Genomic DNA, 15886 nt, shown 5'->3' with positions numbered 1-15886 from the left:
GTTAGCTCTCGTCGTCCGCCGCGTCTGGAGTCCCCGCTGGATCATCTTGCTGCTACGCTCGACACGAAAGAAAAGAAACAAAATCTTTTTAAATAACAAGTCTCCACTTAACATACTACAAATAAATAAATATAAATATTAACATTCCTTACCTGCCGTCACTCAAGCGGTAAAGAAACGCGATGTTTCCTGATTAGACTTTTGAAACACGACAGTTTCCACACTCCTAGGTCCACTGTTTCCGATGTGATAGTGAAGTGGGAACGTGAAGGGACACGTACAGCACAAAAGCGTACAGGCCGACCTGGTCTTTTAACTGACAGAGACCGTCGACAGTTCAAAAAATGGCTCTGAGCACTATGGGACTCAACTTCTGAGGTCATTAGTCCCCTAGAACTTAGAACTACTTAAACCTAACTAACCTGAGGACATCACACACATCCATGCCCAAGACAGGATTCGAACCTGCGACCGTAGCGGTCTCGCGGTACCAGACTGCTGCGCCTAGAACCGCACGGCCACTTCGGCCGGCCCGCCGACAGTTGAAGAGGGCCGTAATGTGTAATAGGCAGACATCTATCCACACCATCACACAGGAATTCCAATCTGCATCAGCAGCCACTGAATGTACTATGAGAGTTAGGAGGTAGGTGAGAAAACTTGGATTTGATGGTCGATCCGCTGCTCATAAGCAACACATCAAACTGGTAAATGCCAAACGGTGCTTCGCTTCGTGTAAGGAGGGTAAACATTGGACTATTGAACAGTGGAAACACGTTGGGTGGAGTGACGAATCACGATACACAGTGTGGTAATGTGATGGTAGGATGTGGGTGAACGCCATCTGCCAGCGTGTGTAGTGCGAACAGTAAAATTCCGTGTTATGGTGTGGTCGTGTTTTTCATGGAGGGGGCTTGCACCCCTTCTTGTTTTGCGTGGAACCATCAGAGCACAGACCAACATTGATGTTTTAAGCACCTTCTTCCTTCCCAATGTTGAAGGGGAATTCGGGAACCGCGACTGCATCTTTCAGTACGAGCACCTGTTCATAATGCACGGCCTGTGGCGGAATGGTTACACGACAATAACATCCCTGTAATGGACTGGTCTGCACAGAGTCCTGACGTGAATCCTATAGAACACCTTTGGGATGTTTTGGAACGCCAACGTCGTGCCAGGCCTCACCGACTGACATCGACACCTCTCCTCAGTGCAGCACTCCGTGAAGAATGGGCTGCCATTCCCCAAGAAACCTTCCAGCAGCTGATTGAACGTATGCCTGCGAGAGTGGAAGCTGTCATCAAGGCTAAGGGTGGGCCAACACCATACTGAATTCCAGCATTACCGAAGGAGGGCGTCACGAACTTGTAAGTCATTTTCAGCCAGTGTCCGGATACTTTTGGTCGCATAGTGTTAAGAGGGAACGGCAGGATGACGGACGAAGATATTGCTAAAATTCAGGATTTTTTCCTTCAAACCGGAATGTAATAAACAAAAGGGGTTTCTTGCAATGAATAAAGCGTACATTGAAGTTTTTTAATTCGTATTTTGTACTGAAAAATATTGATGTCTTTACTGTATAGTTGGGATTTTCCTGAGCCAGCTCTGAAAGAGATAGATCAACGGTTGACGCTGTAACGCCGGTTGTGGTTATCTGTAACATGAAATTAACGTACCACCTTCATCCTTACAGACATAGTTTTAGTTCATTGTAGAAATTGGCAAAAAAAAATTATTGGCGACATTTGGAAAAAATGACCATTTTTGGACCCCCTCTTTTTTTGGACGAAGGAATAATAAATATCAACATAAAAAAATCGGCTACGACGAATGAAGAGAGAGTTTTCTTCAAGTGAGACCAAAAATCATTAAAATCGGATGAAAATTGCAGCGTGGACGACGACAATCATGTCGAAAAACATAGTTTCAAGAAAAACGACTTTAGTTTGACAAGTATTTATCATACAAAAAAGGGACAAAGCTTGAAACTTAGGTGATATCATCGACTCCTGGTCTACAATAACTATCACCCCGGCTAGTGAATGGTCGCTTTCCGCTACTTTGATCTGATAAGCCCTCATTTTCGTCCTCAAAGCCCTTTTCGTCGCTGAGTGCACCGCCACTGGCTTCTCTATCTTCACAGAATCGGCGCAATTCATCGCCGATTTTGACTTGACGGGCATTTGCCACGTGCATTAATGCAGTATAGCCTACACTGAATAGGTATACAGTCAAACTTGAAGCAAAGTTGACAATTTATGTTATTTTTGAAGCATACCTCGAAATGAGACTACTGAAATTTTAGATCACACTTTGAGTTACGCTACCCAAGCAACGCTCCAGCGAATCACGTGTACTCAGACTGGCATAAACAGGTGTAATTCCAGCGATAACGACTTACGTCAACCGGCTCTCTAACGCCGGGGCGTGCCGTGTACGCTCGGCTTCAAACGCTCACAGAAGAGTTACTTTTCGAAGTTCGCACGTAATATATTTGGGAATAATTCTTCAATGTTTATACATTCGAATACCACAATTCAAAAATTTACAGTTTTTTCGATGTTCGAATGTTCTGCTGGGCAATGGTACAGGAGAGTCAAAGTCCATTCTGTGTTATATTTTTACTTGGTTTTAATTTGTTTCCTGGCAACTTCAGCTAGTGGAAGAGTTTGTGATCCCCGGCTCGAAGTCAATGTTGTGTTATGTAATTTATAACGTTGTGTTTCAGTGAATGGTACACTGTGATACATTTTTGGATAGGTCTTTAGGAGAGGAAATGAATTACCGAATAAAAAATACATGGTGCTATTTTAAAAAGTCGTACCGCTGCTGATACTTTGTAAAAAACATCTACAACGGAGGCAATCATTCTGTTTGATGTCCCCCTGACGGCTGGAAAACATTTGCTTGAAACAGTTTGTAATTTGCATCTGGACGAACAGTTATTTAGGGTGGTCAAAGATAAATGGGACACCCATATATATATATATATATATATATATATATATATATATATATATATATATATATATATATATATATATATATATAGATCTGTAATTTAGGAGGAGCTGTTGGTTGGTTGATTGATTGATTTTGGGGAAGAGACCAAACAGCTAGGTCATCGGTCTCATCGGATTAGGGAATGATGGGGAAGGAAGTCGGCGGTGCCCTTTCAAAGGAACGATCCCGGCATTTGACTGAAGCGATTTAGGGAAATCACGGGAAACCTAAATCAAGATGGCGGGACGCTTGATTGAACCGTCGTCCTCCCAAATGGGAGTCCAGTGTGCTACTGCGCCACCTCGCTCGGCAGAAGGAGTTGTTGAGCACACAGACAGTGTGTGTGTGTGTGTGTGTGTGTGTGTGTGTGTGTGTGTGTACATACACTTAGGAAATGCAAATTGTCATAGTGCCTCAATCAATCCTTCTCCATTATATCTTTTTTGTGATGCTCTTATTGGCCTATGTTCAGCTCACCAGAATTACTTATGTTCCTTCCATTTTACTTCAGTGACTCCTGATTCATCTATACTGAGTCTTCGTATTTTCACTTCAACGTTTTCCAACTTTCCTACCACATACTCTTTCACTTACTGCATTTCCTTTACTTCGAGGTAATCAGTTTTGGATTGTAGCTATTTCATTTCTGATACTCCTCATTACGTGGGTCTTTTTTTTTTATCTCTCGGCACATATGTGGGGCTTATTTAACTGTTCCTTCCAACAGGCCAGTAATCTTTGTTCACTTCCACAGACTATAGCAACATTATAAGCGTTATCATCGATATTCTTTCATTCTGAATTATAACTGCACAGTTGAACCTTCTATTAGTTCAGTCGTTTCTTCTTCGATGTACAGATTGAACGTTAGTGGAGAGGGATTCCCTGTCTTAGACCCTTTCTAACGCCAATACTTCGGTCTTACATTCTCATTGTTTCCTCTTTATTCTTGTACATGATGCATACTACCTGTTGTTTATGCCTATACTCCTGGAATTTCATTTTCTCCAACATTACCCCTAATCTATACTGATATCATTAGTCCATGACCTACCCCATGTGATTTGTAGGGTGCAGTGGTGGAACACCTAGTTTCCACACTGCTAGCAAGGCACACTGTTATTCATATAAACTGTGTTTTATCCATATGTGCTATCTTTTCTGGATGATCCATTTTTACAAATATTACTCCACATTTGTAGCAGTAGTAGTGTTCCATGATAATACACTGGAGGTAGCAGTGAAGCTACTGGAGATTACAGTACTGGCAAGTCACACTACAACTGTTACATCTAACTACCATATGTAACCACCATGTTGCATCCTCGTTGACCATTCTTTCTGTGTGGTGCAGAGGCATTGGCAGCACGATAGCTGGTTGTCACAGTTCTAGAACGAGATGTTACAATGCCATGAATGTCCACCCAGTTGCACCAATAGGAGCTATTCTTCCCTTTGCTTTTCCACAAATGTTGATCTAGATCTGTACCGGTAGTTGTAGTCCGTGACCTGTGTCCTGTCGTATGCAGGAGTTGACGGCACAGTAGCTGGTTGTCACAGCGCTATAATGACATGACTATTTAATTCCCTGTCTGGATGAGCAGACATTAATGACGATTGACAACCATCCAAAATTAATTGCAAATAAATTTTCTCACTGCAAATATCTTTGTGTCAGCTGTGATGAATGTTAAGGGCTATGGTATAGGGATGTAGACACTGTCATAACGAAGTTTGGATCAGTATGGAGGTGCTGTGTGCTGTGCCGAAGGCGGACGAGGCATTAGAGACGAGTGTTTGGTCCTGGACGACCTTCTGCACGGGGAACGCTCGGTCCCTCTATGCTAAGCCTGGATGGGCCCAATAATCCGGGGCGTGAGGACACAAGAGGCCGTAAATCTGTGGACAACGTTTGGTTTCCGTTCAAGGGCTGTGGAAGCTACGAAGTCCGTCTGCGGCTGCCAATAACCTCCAGAAGGTGGTGTCGTCACTGAAAGTAAGATTTTTCATCTAGTTAGCGCAACGGTCGTCGTCTGGCGGGGCCAGTCTCCCAGTGTTGTGGGAGCTGTTAATAACTGTGTGGCAACGTTTCTCTGCTTTGAGTTTGTGATCGGAAATTGCCTTGCGTGTGTGTTACTGGACCCTTGCATGATCGTCCATTTGAACGCAAAGCTGACTTAAGGCGAGCGTCGTAAAGAAACAAAATAAAGAAAAAAAATTTTGGCTGTGGATCTTCTGCAAGCCGTTGTTTTCCGATGAACAGTTTAGGTCACTGTTTGGATAAGCACGTTGTAAAATGTTAAACAACCTTGTACTGTCTGGCGGAGAGATAGAGCCAATTAATTTTATGGATGTCCAAAATGCGAGGTCATGTTAATGTTCGCCAAAATCTGTTGGTGTAGTACGTATGCATATTTAACTTTAGTCGTTGTTATTGTGTATATAGTCTTGTGTTAAGGGGGGTAGGACGTCAAACGAGCCGACTTGGAGCAGGAGAGGCACCACAGGACATTTTAATTTCCACTGTCTATACTTTTACAAATAAATTCATAAATCTTTGAAAGCATGACCAGGAAGGATTGAGGATTCATACTCATAGTAGTGGAAGCTCAAAAACGCAACGAAATACATTTTTTTACATGTCAAATTTCATCATTTTTTCACTTACTACTCGCTACATTTGTTGCTATAGGTACACTTTTCTTCCTAAGTAAAAGAGATTCTTCGATGAATTTTGCACAGCATACTAACTCTAGAGTTTATTTAATTTATGAAAAAATGAATGAACTGTTACATTTTAAACTCCTTGTTTAGAAAAAACTCAAATTTTATAGTTAATTATCTCAATTTTTACCACAAGGTTTAATAGATTTGGAAAATTCTAGAGTTTCATACACCTGTAAGTACTGCTTGCATGCTGGGCAAAATTCATCGAACAATCTCTCTTACTTGTGAAGAAATGTGTACCTACAGAAACAAATCCAGCCAGCAGTAAGTGAAAAAATGATGAAATTTCACATGTAAAAAATAGGTATTTTGCTACGTTTTTGAACTTCCACTGCTATGGGTGTGAGTCCTCAATTCTTCCTGGTCATGCTGACAAAGTTTTATGAATTTATTTGTAAAAGTATAGACAGTAGAAATTAAAATGTCCTGTGGTACCACTCCTGCTCCAAGTAGGTCCGTTTGACGTCCTACCCCCCTTAAGGAGTTTAGTCCTCGTGGCATTTAAGTGCACTATTTAAATATATTTAAGGTAGTGCTATAGTTTGTATTTGGTAATCCGCCTAGCCACGACTGATGTCGGTTGCTCGGTCTGTCTGAAATGTTGGGCCTATTGGGTAGAGACCGTTGTTTACTTGCTCTCCTCACCTCCGAGGTCCAGTACTGATACTACGGCAGTAGTTCTGCCAGAATCTAATTTGGAGAAGTTATTAATTCTTGTGAGCACAAATAAAGCTGCCTTTGCTTCTATAATTTTCTTCCGCTGGCCAGCAAGCTTTGGTTAATGATTAAAAATCGCCAACTGGTCTTCGTCCAACCTAGTGGCTCATGTTAGACGAGTTCCCTTTCCAGTTCGGGTAAATGTTTCGTCCCCCTGGTGGAGCGATCCTCTTTCCCCAGCCACGCTGGGGTCAGAGTTGCCCGAGTGTCTATTGCCTCTCAGTGTTCCAGGAGAATGAAGTAAGAGGTTAATTATCTGCTCCACCGTTACGCCCAAGAAAGGCGAGGTAGAGTAGTTTTGGATAACCTAAGTATTGTACACTATTAAGATAGTTCTAGGTTTGGATAAATTGGTGTTTGGTGAAATTCAGCCTTCTGTGTCGGTAATCCGGCGTATTCCACGATCCAACATTGTTGTAGAACTGAAAGATTTGGTTTTGATACATTTGCTGAGACGTGACTTAATTATTTGCTATTAATGTTAATTGCTTTAAATGAATCTTCTTTAATTTGTGGTTTTAATTCTTAATGTGTGATCGTCCTTAATGGTGTAACATTTAATGTACGTCTGATTGCCCCTATGTCATGTGCTGACTTCATTCAGAGACTGAAAAGGTGATCCTTGCTCAAGTTTACAGGACATTATTAACCATTGATCTTTATTGTTTACGGTTTTAAAAATGATTGTTAAAAAGGAATAATTTTAGATTTCTATTGTTTATTAAGTAATTCTTAAGTTATATAGCAAATACTACGAGTGCAAATATTCTCTCATTGTTACACTTGCCTGTCCTGTGGTTTACACTGAAGGGTGTGACAATAAATGCAAAATCTAAAGTGAAGCGTTGGGGCGAATTAATCCTTTCCCTTTTCATTACCATTAAAGATAACTGATTGTTGGTCGCTTGTTACTGAAATTGGTTGGGAGAATAGTTTATTGATTGACCCCTGTAGAAAGAGTACATCACTATGTGTTACATTTTTTCAAATATTGCTGCTGATTTCTACCCAGTACTGATATGCGTCTTGTGACAGTGTAGTAGCTGGTTGCCACAGCACTGGAAGCGCGTGGTACAATGCCACGAATGTCTACTGAGTTGAACCCATAGGATCGTTGTTTTTGTGTGTTACGTTTTTGGAAACGTTGCTCTAGATATGAACCACTAGTGTTGGCTCGTTATCTGTGGCCTGTGGTGTGCAGGAGGTGGCAGCGTAATAGCTGGTTGTCACAGTGCTAGAATAGCCTGGTACACTGACATGAATGGGCACTCAGTTGGACCAATATGGACCACTTTATTCTGTGTGTTTCCTTATCAGAAACACAGCTCTACATTTGTACTGGTACTGTTGGTTGTGACCTGTCTCTGAAGTAGTGCAGTAATTGGACGCTGCAGCACTGGAATCATGCAGTCTATTAGCATGAATGCCCCCAGAAATAGACACAATCGACCATTCTTTCTGTATGTTGCATTTTAGATATTGCACTAGATTTACACCAGCAGTGTTGGTCTGTGGCCTCGACTTCGTGGTACACAGAAGTTGGCAGTGCAGTAGCTTATTGTCATAGTACTATAATAACTTGGTGTAGTGACATGAATGTTCACACAGTAGCACCCACATGGGCCATTCTTTCTGTGTGTTGAATTTTCACTAACATTGCTCTAGACTTATACCAGTAGTGCTGCTCTGTAATCTGTGCCCTGTGCTACTCAGGAGGTGACAATGCAATAGGTAACTGCAACAGTGATGGAATCTCAGTTCGAATATGGTAAACATGAGACTGAGAAGCTCACCAGTATGGTTTTAGACAGCTATGCTCATGCAATACTAAGCTTGCTCTTTGCTCACATGATATACTGACAACTATGAACGAAGGTCAACAGGCACATTCCATATTTCTGGATTTACGGAAAGCATTTGACATGGTGGCTCATTCGAGGATGTTAATGAACGTACAAGCATATGGAGTAAATTTTCAGATATGTGAGTGGCTCGGAGGCTTCTTAAATAATAGAACCCAGTATGTTGTCCTCGCTGGCAAGTGTTCATTGGAGACATTTGTATCGTCAGGAGAGCCACAGCGAAGTGTGTTAGGACCACTGTTGTTGACTATATACATAAATATCAGGCAGACAGGGTGGGCTGCAATCTGCCATTGTTGGCTGATGATCTGTGGTTTACAGTAAGATGACGAAGTTTAGTGACTCTAGGAAGATACAAGACTACTTAGACAAAATTTTCTGCTGGTGTGGTGAGTGACAACTAGGCCTCAATGTGAGAAAATGTAAGTTAATGGGGGCGGGTATGAAGATCAAACCAAACATTTTCGGATACGATGATACTAGTGTCCTGCTTGACACAATCAATAAAATTTAGACAGCTGGCAATTTAAGCTGACTTCCAAGCGATTCTACTGCTGCCAACATTCAATGCGTATAAGAACCACAAAGATAAGACATGAGAAATCGGGGCTCATATGAGGGCATATACACTACTGGCCTGTCTGGAACAGCGCGACCGCTACGGTTGCAGGTTCCAATCATGCCTCGAGCATGGATGTGTGTGATTTCCTTAGGTTAAGTAGTTCTAAGTTCTATGGGAGTGATGACCTCAGAAGATAAGCCCTATACTGCTAAGAACCATTTCAACCAATACTGGTCATTAAAATTGCTACACCAAGAAGAAATGCGGTTGATAAACGGGTATTCATTGGGGAAATATACTAGAACTGACATGTGATTACATTTTCACGCAATTTGGGTGCATAGATCCTGAGAAATCAGTACCCACAACAACCACCTCTGGCCGTAATAACGGCCTTGATACGCCTGGACATTGAGTCAAGCAGAGCTTGGATGGCGTGTACCCATGCAGCTTCAACAGGATACCACAGTTCATCAAGAGTAGTGTTGGCATATTCTGATGAGCCAGTTGCTCGGCCACCATTGACCAGACGTTTTCAACTGGTGAGAGATCTGGAGAATGTGCTGGCCAGGGCAGCAGTCTAACATTTTGTGTATCCAGAAATGCCCGTACGGGACCTGCAACATGCGGTCGTCCATTATCCTACTGAAATGTAGGGTTTTGCAGGGATTGAATGAAGGGTAGAGCCACGGGTCGTAACACATCTGAAATGTATCGTCCACAGTTTAAAGTGCGTCATTGTGAACAACAGGTGACTGTTGTGTCTAGACAAGACAGCCTAGACACAATGAGAGGAAGCCGAAAGGCACACGCTAAGTTAGAGCAGGATGGCGTGAGGTCTGAAACAGGATACGTAATGAATGCTATAAAGAAAACTACGTAGCTCCTGGAATACTTAACTTTAATCCATCGTTTTGGTACATCTGGAGATTGTGGCGATACAAGTGAGACTCTTTAGATACATGCAGTGTTACTAATGGCGCCTTGGTAGGTCGTAGCCATTGACTTAGCTGAAGGCTATTCTAACTATCTGCTCTGCAAATGAGCGAGGCTTCGTCAGTGTGCATCGCTAGCTACGTCGTCCGTACAACTGGGGCGAGTGCTAGTCCGTATCTTGAGACCTGCCTTGTGGTGGCGCTCGGTCTGCGATCACACAGTGGCGACACGCGGGTCCACATGTACTAATGGACCGCAGCCGATTTAAAGCTACCACCTAGCAAGTGTGGTGTCTGGCGGTGACACCACAGTGGCTGATACGTGTAACCAATGGCACCCCATACCATCACGCCGGGTGATACCCCAGTATGGCGGTGACAAATACACACTTCCAATGTGCGTTCACCACGATGCCGCCAAACGCGGATGTGATGATGCTGTAAACAGAACCTGGATTCATCCGAAAATATGACGTTTTGCCGTTCGTGCACCCAGGTTCGTCGTTGAGTACACAATCGCGGCGCTCCTGTCTGTGATGCAGCATCAGGGGTAACCACAGCCACGGTTTCTAGCTGATAGTCGATACTGCTGCAAATGTCGTCGAACTGTTCATGCAGATGGTAGTTGTCTTACAAACGTCCCCATCTGTTGACTCAGGGATCGAGACCTGGCTGCATGATCCGTTGCAGGCAATCGGATACCTGTCATTTCGACTGCTACTGATACGAGGCCATTGGGATACAGCACGGCGTTCTGTATTGCCCTCCTGAACCCACCGATTCCATATTCTGCTAACAGTCATTGGATCTCGTCCAACGCGAGCAGCAATGTCGCGATATAATGAACCGCAATCGCGATAGGCTACAATGCAACCTTTATCAAAGTCGGAAACGTGATGGTATGCATTTCTCCTTCTTACACGAGGCTTCACAAGAGCATTTCACCAGGCAACGCCGGTCAGCTGCTGTTTGTGTATGAGAAATCAGTTGGAAACTTTCCTCATGTCAGCTCGTTGTTGGTGTCGCCACCCACGCCAGCCTTGTGTGAATGTTGTGAAAAAGTAATCATTTGCAAATCGCAGCATCTTCTTCCTGTCGGTTAAATTTCGGATCTGTAGCACGTCATCTTCGTGGTGTAGCAATTTTAATGGCCAGTAGTGTAGCTAGTAGTTTTTTGCTTGCTCTGCTTGCGAGTGGAACAGGATAGGAAATGAGAAGTGGTGCAGGGTACCCTCCGCCACACACCATACGGTGGCTTGCAGAATATCTTTGTAGGTGCAGATGTGGTACAATGCCTTGGATGGGCACTGAGTTGGACCCATAGGGAGTATTTCATCTGTGCGTTGCAAACATTGCTGTATGTTTATCATGGTAGTACTGGCCCGTGACCTGTGGTATTGTGTAGGGGGCGGCAGTGCAGTAGGTGACAGTGCCAGAGCAATGTAACTGAATGACATGCATGCCCTCTGGAGTATTCTCTGTGTGTGTGCTGTAAGCGCTGCTATGGACTTGTAGCCATCATACTGGCAATTGACCCGTGCTCCCCCGGCGCTGTGCAGGAGGCAACGGTGCAGTATCTGGCTGCCACAGTGACAGAGCAATGTAATTCAGTGACGTGTGTGCCCTCTGGACCATTCTGTGTGTGTGTGTGTGCTGTAAGCACTGCTATGGACTTGTGGCCACCGTACTGGCAGCTGACCCGCGCTCCCCCGGCGCTGTGCAGGAGGCGGCGGTGCAGCAGTTGGTGACGGCGGTGCTGGCGTGGCGCGCCGTGCTGCAGGCGTCGCTTCCCGCGGCGGCGCTGCTGTTCCTGGGTGCGTGGTCGGACCGGCACGGCCGGCGGAAGCCGCTGATGCTGACGCCGGTGTTCGGCGAGCTGACGGGCGCCCTGCTGCTCATGCTGTGCGTGTACTGCCGGGCCTGGCCCGTCGAGGCCGCCGCGCTCGCCGAGGCGCTGCCGCCCGCCCTCACCGGCGGCTGGGTCACCGCCTTCATGGCCATCTTCAGGTAGGTCGCTCAGCCCGTCTGTAATCTACACGACTTTCTGTGGTACTCACACATGTCTCGTATCAGCACAGTTCGTAAGGATATCGTCTGCAATGCCCAAGAGAAATGGGTTAGGACCACTTTCGTTCCTCATATATATAAACACATCTCGCCACTGGGTCCTATGACGTCACCTCAGAACCCGCCATCTCTATACACTCAGAGACTCAATTCTCGAGTCTCCACCCCATTTGACTAAAAAGTGGAATTTTTTGCCCATCCTGCATAAAAAATAGAGCGACTACATGACTTTGTGACGCTAAGAAATATAACCATATATACAGAGGGGTCCAAAAAAATGTATCCACTGGTTAAAAGTCCATAAGTTGCAAACCAATTGACGGAGTTGTCTCATTTCTGGTAATAATGAGTGTATGGCATTGGTGGCCGGCAGACCCTCGCGGGGCGGTTCGGTCGCCGCTCCACAAGCTCTTAAACGCCACTACGGCGACTTGCGAGTGAATGAGGATGAAATGATGATAAAAGCAGCGCAATGGCGGCACCGGAAGCAGACTTTTCCAGCGGATAGCGCTAACTTAAAACTCTAGCGCGATCCTCTGCGGCCTAGCAGCGGCGGAGCGAAACTCGTTCAAGGTCACCCATGTTCGCAGCGTTATGGAATAACAGCACACATGGCTGTCTAACACGGGTGACCTTGAACGAGTTTCGCTCGGCATGGCTGTGTGCTGTTATTCCATAACGCTGTCGTACACTGGTGACCTTGAACGAGTTTCGCTCGGCCGCCGCTAGGCCGCGGAGGATCGCGCTAGAATTTTAACTTAGCGCGATCCGCTGGAAAAGTCTGCTTCCGGTGCCGCCATTGCGCTAATGAGCGGGCTTACTTCCTGCCACGCCCAGATAAGCTTATCAGTCATCTCGAGGCAGAAAATCCCTGACCCCGCCGGGAATCCAACCCGGGACCCCATGCGCGGGAAGCGAGAACGCTACCGCAAGACCACGAGCCGCGGGCTCATTTTTGCTGAAAGTGTACCTTAAAGTCCAACTTAAATATTTCACTGTAGGTGTTCGAAATGGTCACCATTAACATCCACACACAAACGATGCTGCCGAACTGCAGCACAAACTACTGACTGCAACGTGTTCAGTTGGATATCTGCACATGAATATACGATGGATTCTCGAAGTTCATCCAATGTGCGTGGCTCTTGTCGGTAAACGACGTCCTTTAGTGTTCGCCACAGGTAAAAGTCCAGAGGAGTTACGTCTGGGGAACGTGGTGGATACTCCACAGCACCTCTACGGCCATCTTCCACCGGCACAATTACCAGTGAGGTGTACCTTCAGAAGCTTCAGACATCCATTTTACCTGCCATCTGAGACTTGTATGGAGACAGAAGAGTGGTCCCCCAGAGCACTACCACTTGTTAGGGTGTATCTCGACGAAAAGCTACCTGGAAGATCGATAGTATTCGATGAAATTCGGCCCCTGATACGCCTTCCGACCACAAAACATGGATCACTGAACATTGCTCTTGTTTGGTGCAAATAGACATCGGAGCAGCCATGATTAACAGCATGACAGCGATAACGAAACTAACCTGCCAGCTTGAAAATTGCAAAGATATAACAACAAATAATCAGAGCAAGCGTCCTCAACGTAAAACTGCAGTACTACAAAAATAAACAAAAAATTACTATGAAACTTCCTGGCAGATTCGTGTGCCGGGCCGAGACTCGAACTCGGGACCTTTGCCTTTCGCGGGCAAGTGCTCTACCAACTGAGCTACCCAAGCACGACTCACGCACCATCCTCACAGCTTTACTTCTGCCAGTACCTCGTCTCCACCCTTCCAAACTTCACAGAAGCTTTCCAGCGAACCTTGGAGAACTAGCAGTCCCGGAAGAAAGGAGAGCTTCTGTCAAGTTTGGAAGGTAGGAGACGAGGTACTGGCGGAATTAAAGCTGTGAGGACGGGGTGTGAGTCGTGCTTGGGTAGCTCAGTTGGTAGAGCACTTGCCTGTGGAAGGCAAAGGTTCCGAGTTCGTGTCTCGGTCCCGCACACAGTTTTAATCTGCCAGGAAGTTTCATATCAGCGCACACTCTGCTGCAGAGTGAAAATCTGATTCTGGAATCTTTCACATCTTGCCACCGGCTCCTATGACGTCATCTTTAAATCCGCCATCTCTATACACTCAGAGGCTCGATTCACCCTCCCCATTGGACTATGGAATTTGTTGTCCGGTACAAATAGAATCATTCCGCATAAAAAATAGAGCGAGTACATGACTTTGTAATGCTATGAAGTATAACCGTGTATATATATATTCCTGGGACGAGAGGTCACAGAATTTGGGGAGAGGACAGGTACAATCATTCAGCGCAAAACATGTCTACTAAATATGGGCTCTAAAATCGATACCTATGAACACATCCTCGTCTTCAATACTATGAAACAAATCTCTTCTGCTGTAAGCTCTTTGCTTTTCATATTTTGAGAGTTGGTCCTATGGAGCAAAACAAGGAAAATATGTAGAGTCCACATGGCCTCAGAAGTGCAGACGTGAAGAGCTATGAGCCCTTCTTCATCTTCGCTAATATGAAACACAACTCTTCTAGTGAATGAGTGCTCACAGCAATTAAGGTATGCATTTTTGAGCCCCTATCTACTACACATTTTCCTTCCAATTATATTCCCTATCACATCCCTGACTATGGACCATTCCTTGCATACATATATGTATTAGTGCATAACGTCTGTGTTAGCGAACGATGAGCGGGGTGTCGACCGCGTCTTACTTCTTATCCGTCGTAGCATTATGGCAAGGGTAATTTAATTTTTAGTCCTGGACCTCCGTTTTTGTATGGCATATGTTATAGATCTTTCTCCACGTCCCTGTTTTCAGATGTCTTCTCTTCCGTCGGTTGGGTTTGACGTGTAGTCGTTTTTAACTCCTCTCTTTGTCTTCAACACTTCTGTCTGTCCCGACAGCTGAGTGGTCAGTACGCCGGTCTATTCCGCCAAGGGGCTCAGGCACTGGGTGTTGTGTTGTCCTCATTAGCATTTTATCCTCATCACTGGAACGCAACAGGAAACCACCACTGGAATCACTTCCCTAGATGCTCATGTGATGGACCTCTCTGACGAGGCTTCCCCCATGACAAGACCTGCCGTACGGCAGAACACTAAGTATTTCTACAGTTCTGACAAGGGCGCGTATGACTCTAGTTGTTTTTGCGTCAAGCGGTTCTAGGGCGCTTCAGACCCCAAGTAGCCAAACATAACCATTTCTAGGTGGTTTAGTTGAACCAGAAGAGCCAGTCTGTTCTATGTAAACACATCCGCACCATTATGGAGCCACCACAAGATTGCACAGTGTCTTGACAACAATTTCGGTCCATAGTTTCGTGGGATCTGCGCCAAACTCAAAAGCTACCACCAACTCTTACCAACCGACATAGGTACTCACCTGACTAGGCCACAGTTTTCCAGTCGTGTAGAGTCCAACCGATGTGATCACATCTACATCTACATCTACGTTATTTTATGACTGACAATCTGTTTTTAGAATGTTTGCTTATATGCTTTAACTGCACATTGCTAATTCACATCCCTTCATTTTTAACATTACGGCTCATAGTATTACAATATTAAATTCCTTCCATTTTCATTATTTTTATTTGTTTCTAAGACTGGCATGCAACTTAAGACATAGCAAAGTCTTCTAAAAAATTGTCACATGTAAAAAAAAATTGGACACTACATATGAACTTCATAGACATTATTTCGTAATATACACAACTACTGTGCCCTCTCGATTTTTAATTTTTTTTAATTGTAGTATTGATCTTTATTATGTAATATACACTACTGGCCATTAAAATCGCTACACCAAGGAGAAATGCAGATGATCAATGGGTATTCATTGGACAAATATATTATACTAGAACTGACAAGTGATTACATTTTCACGCAATTTGGGTGCATAGATCCTGAGAAATCAGTACCCAGAACAACCACCTCTGGCCGTAATAACGGCCTTGATACGCCTGGGCATTGAGTCAAACAGAGCTTG

At 44.5% G+C, this 15886-nt stretch overlaps 1 protein-coding gene and 1 non-coding gene across 2 annotated transcripts in view; one reads left to right on the top strand and one right to left on the bottom strand.

Annotated features, from left to right (window-relative positions):
• LOC126428004 (solute carrier family 46 member 3-like) overlaps window positions 1–15886 on the top strand; it is a 510919-nt gene that overhangs the window by 146502 nt on the left and 348531 nt on the right. Inside the window, exon 2 of the mRNA XM_050089887.1 lies at window positions 11530–11813. Coding sequence (XP_049945844.1) covers window positions 11530–11813 — 284 coding nt within the window. The remainder of the gene's footprint in view (window positions 1–11529; window positions 11814–15886) is intronic.
• On the bottom strand, window positions 13533–13607 carry Trnas-cga (transfer RNA serine (anticodon CGA)). The gene has a single exon. It is a non-coding gene; the product is annotated as a tRNA-Ser (tRNA).

This window comes from Schistocerca serialis, chromosome 12 (assembly GCF_023864345.2).
Source record: "Schistocerca serialis cubense isolate TAMUIC-IGC-003099 chromosome 12, iqSchSeri2.2, whole genome shotgun sequence".
NCBI lineage: Eukaryota > Metazoa > Arthropoda > Insecta > Orthoptera > Acrididae > Schistocerca > Schistocerca serialis.
The sequence above is the reverse complement of the archived record's forward strand: the minus strand, read 5'-3'. Positions and strand labels throughout refer to the sequence as shown.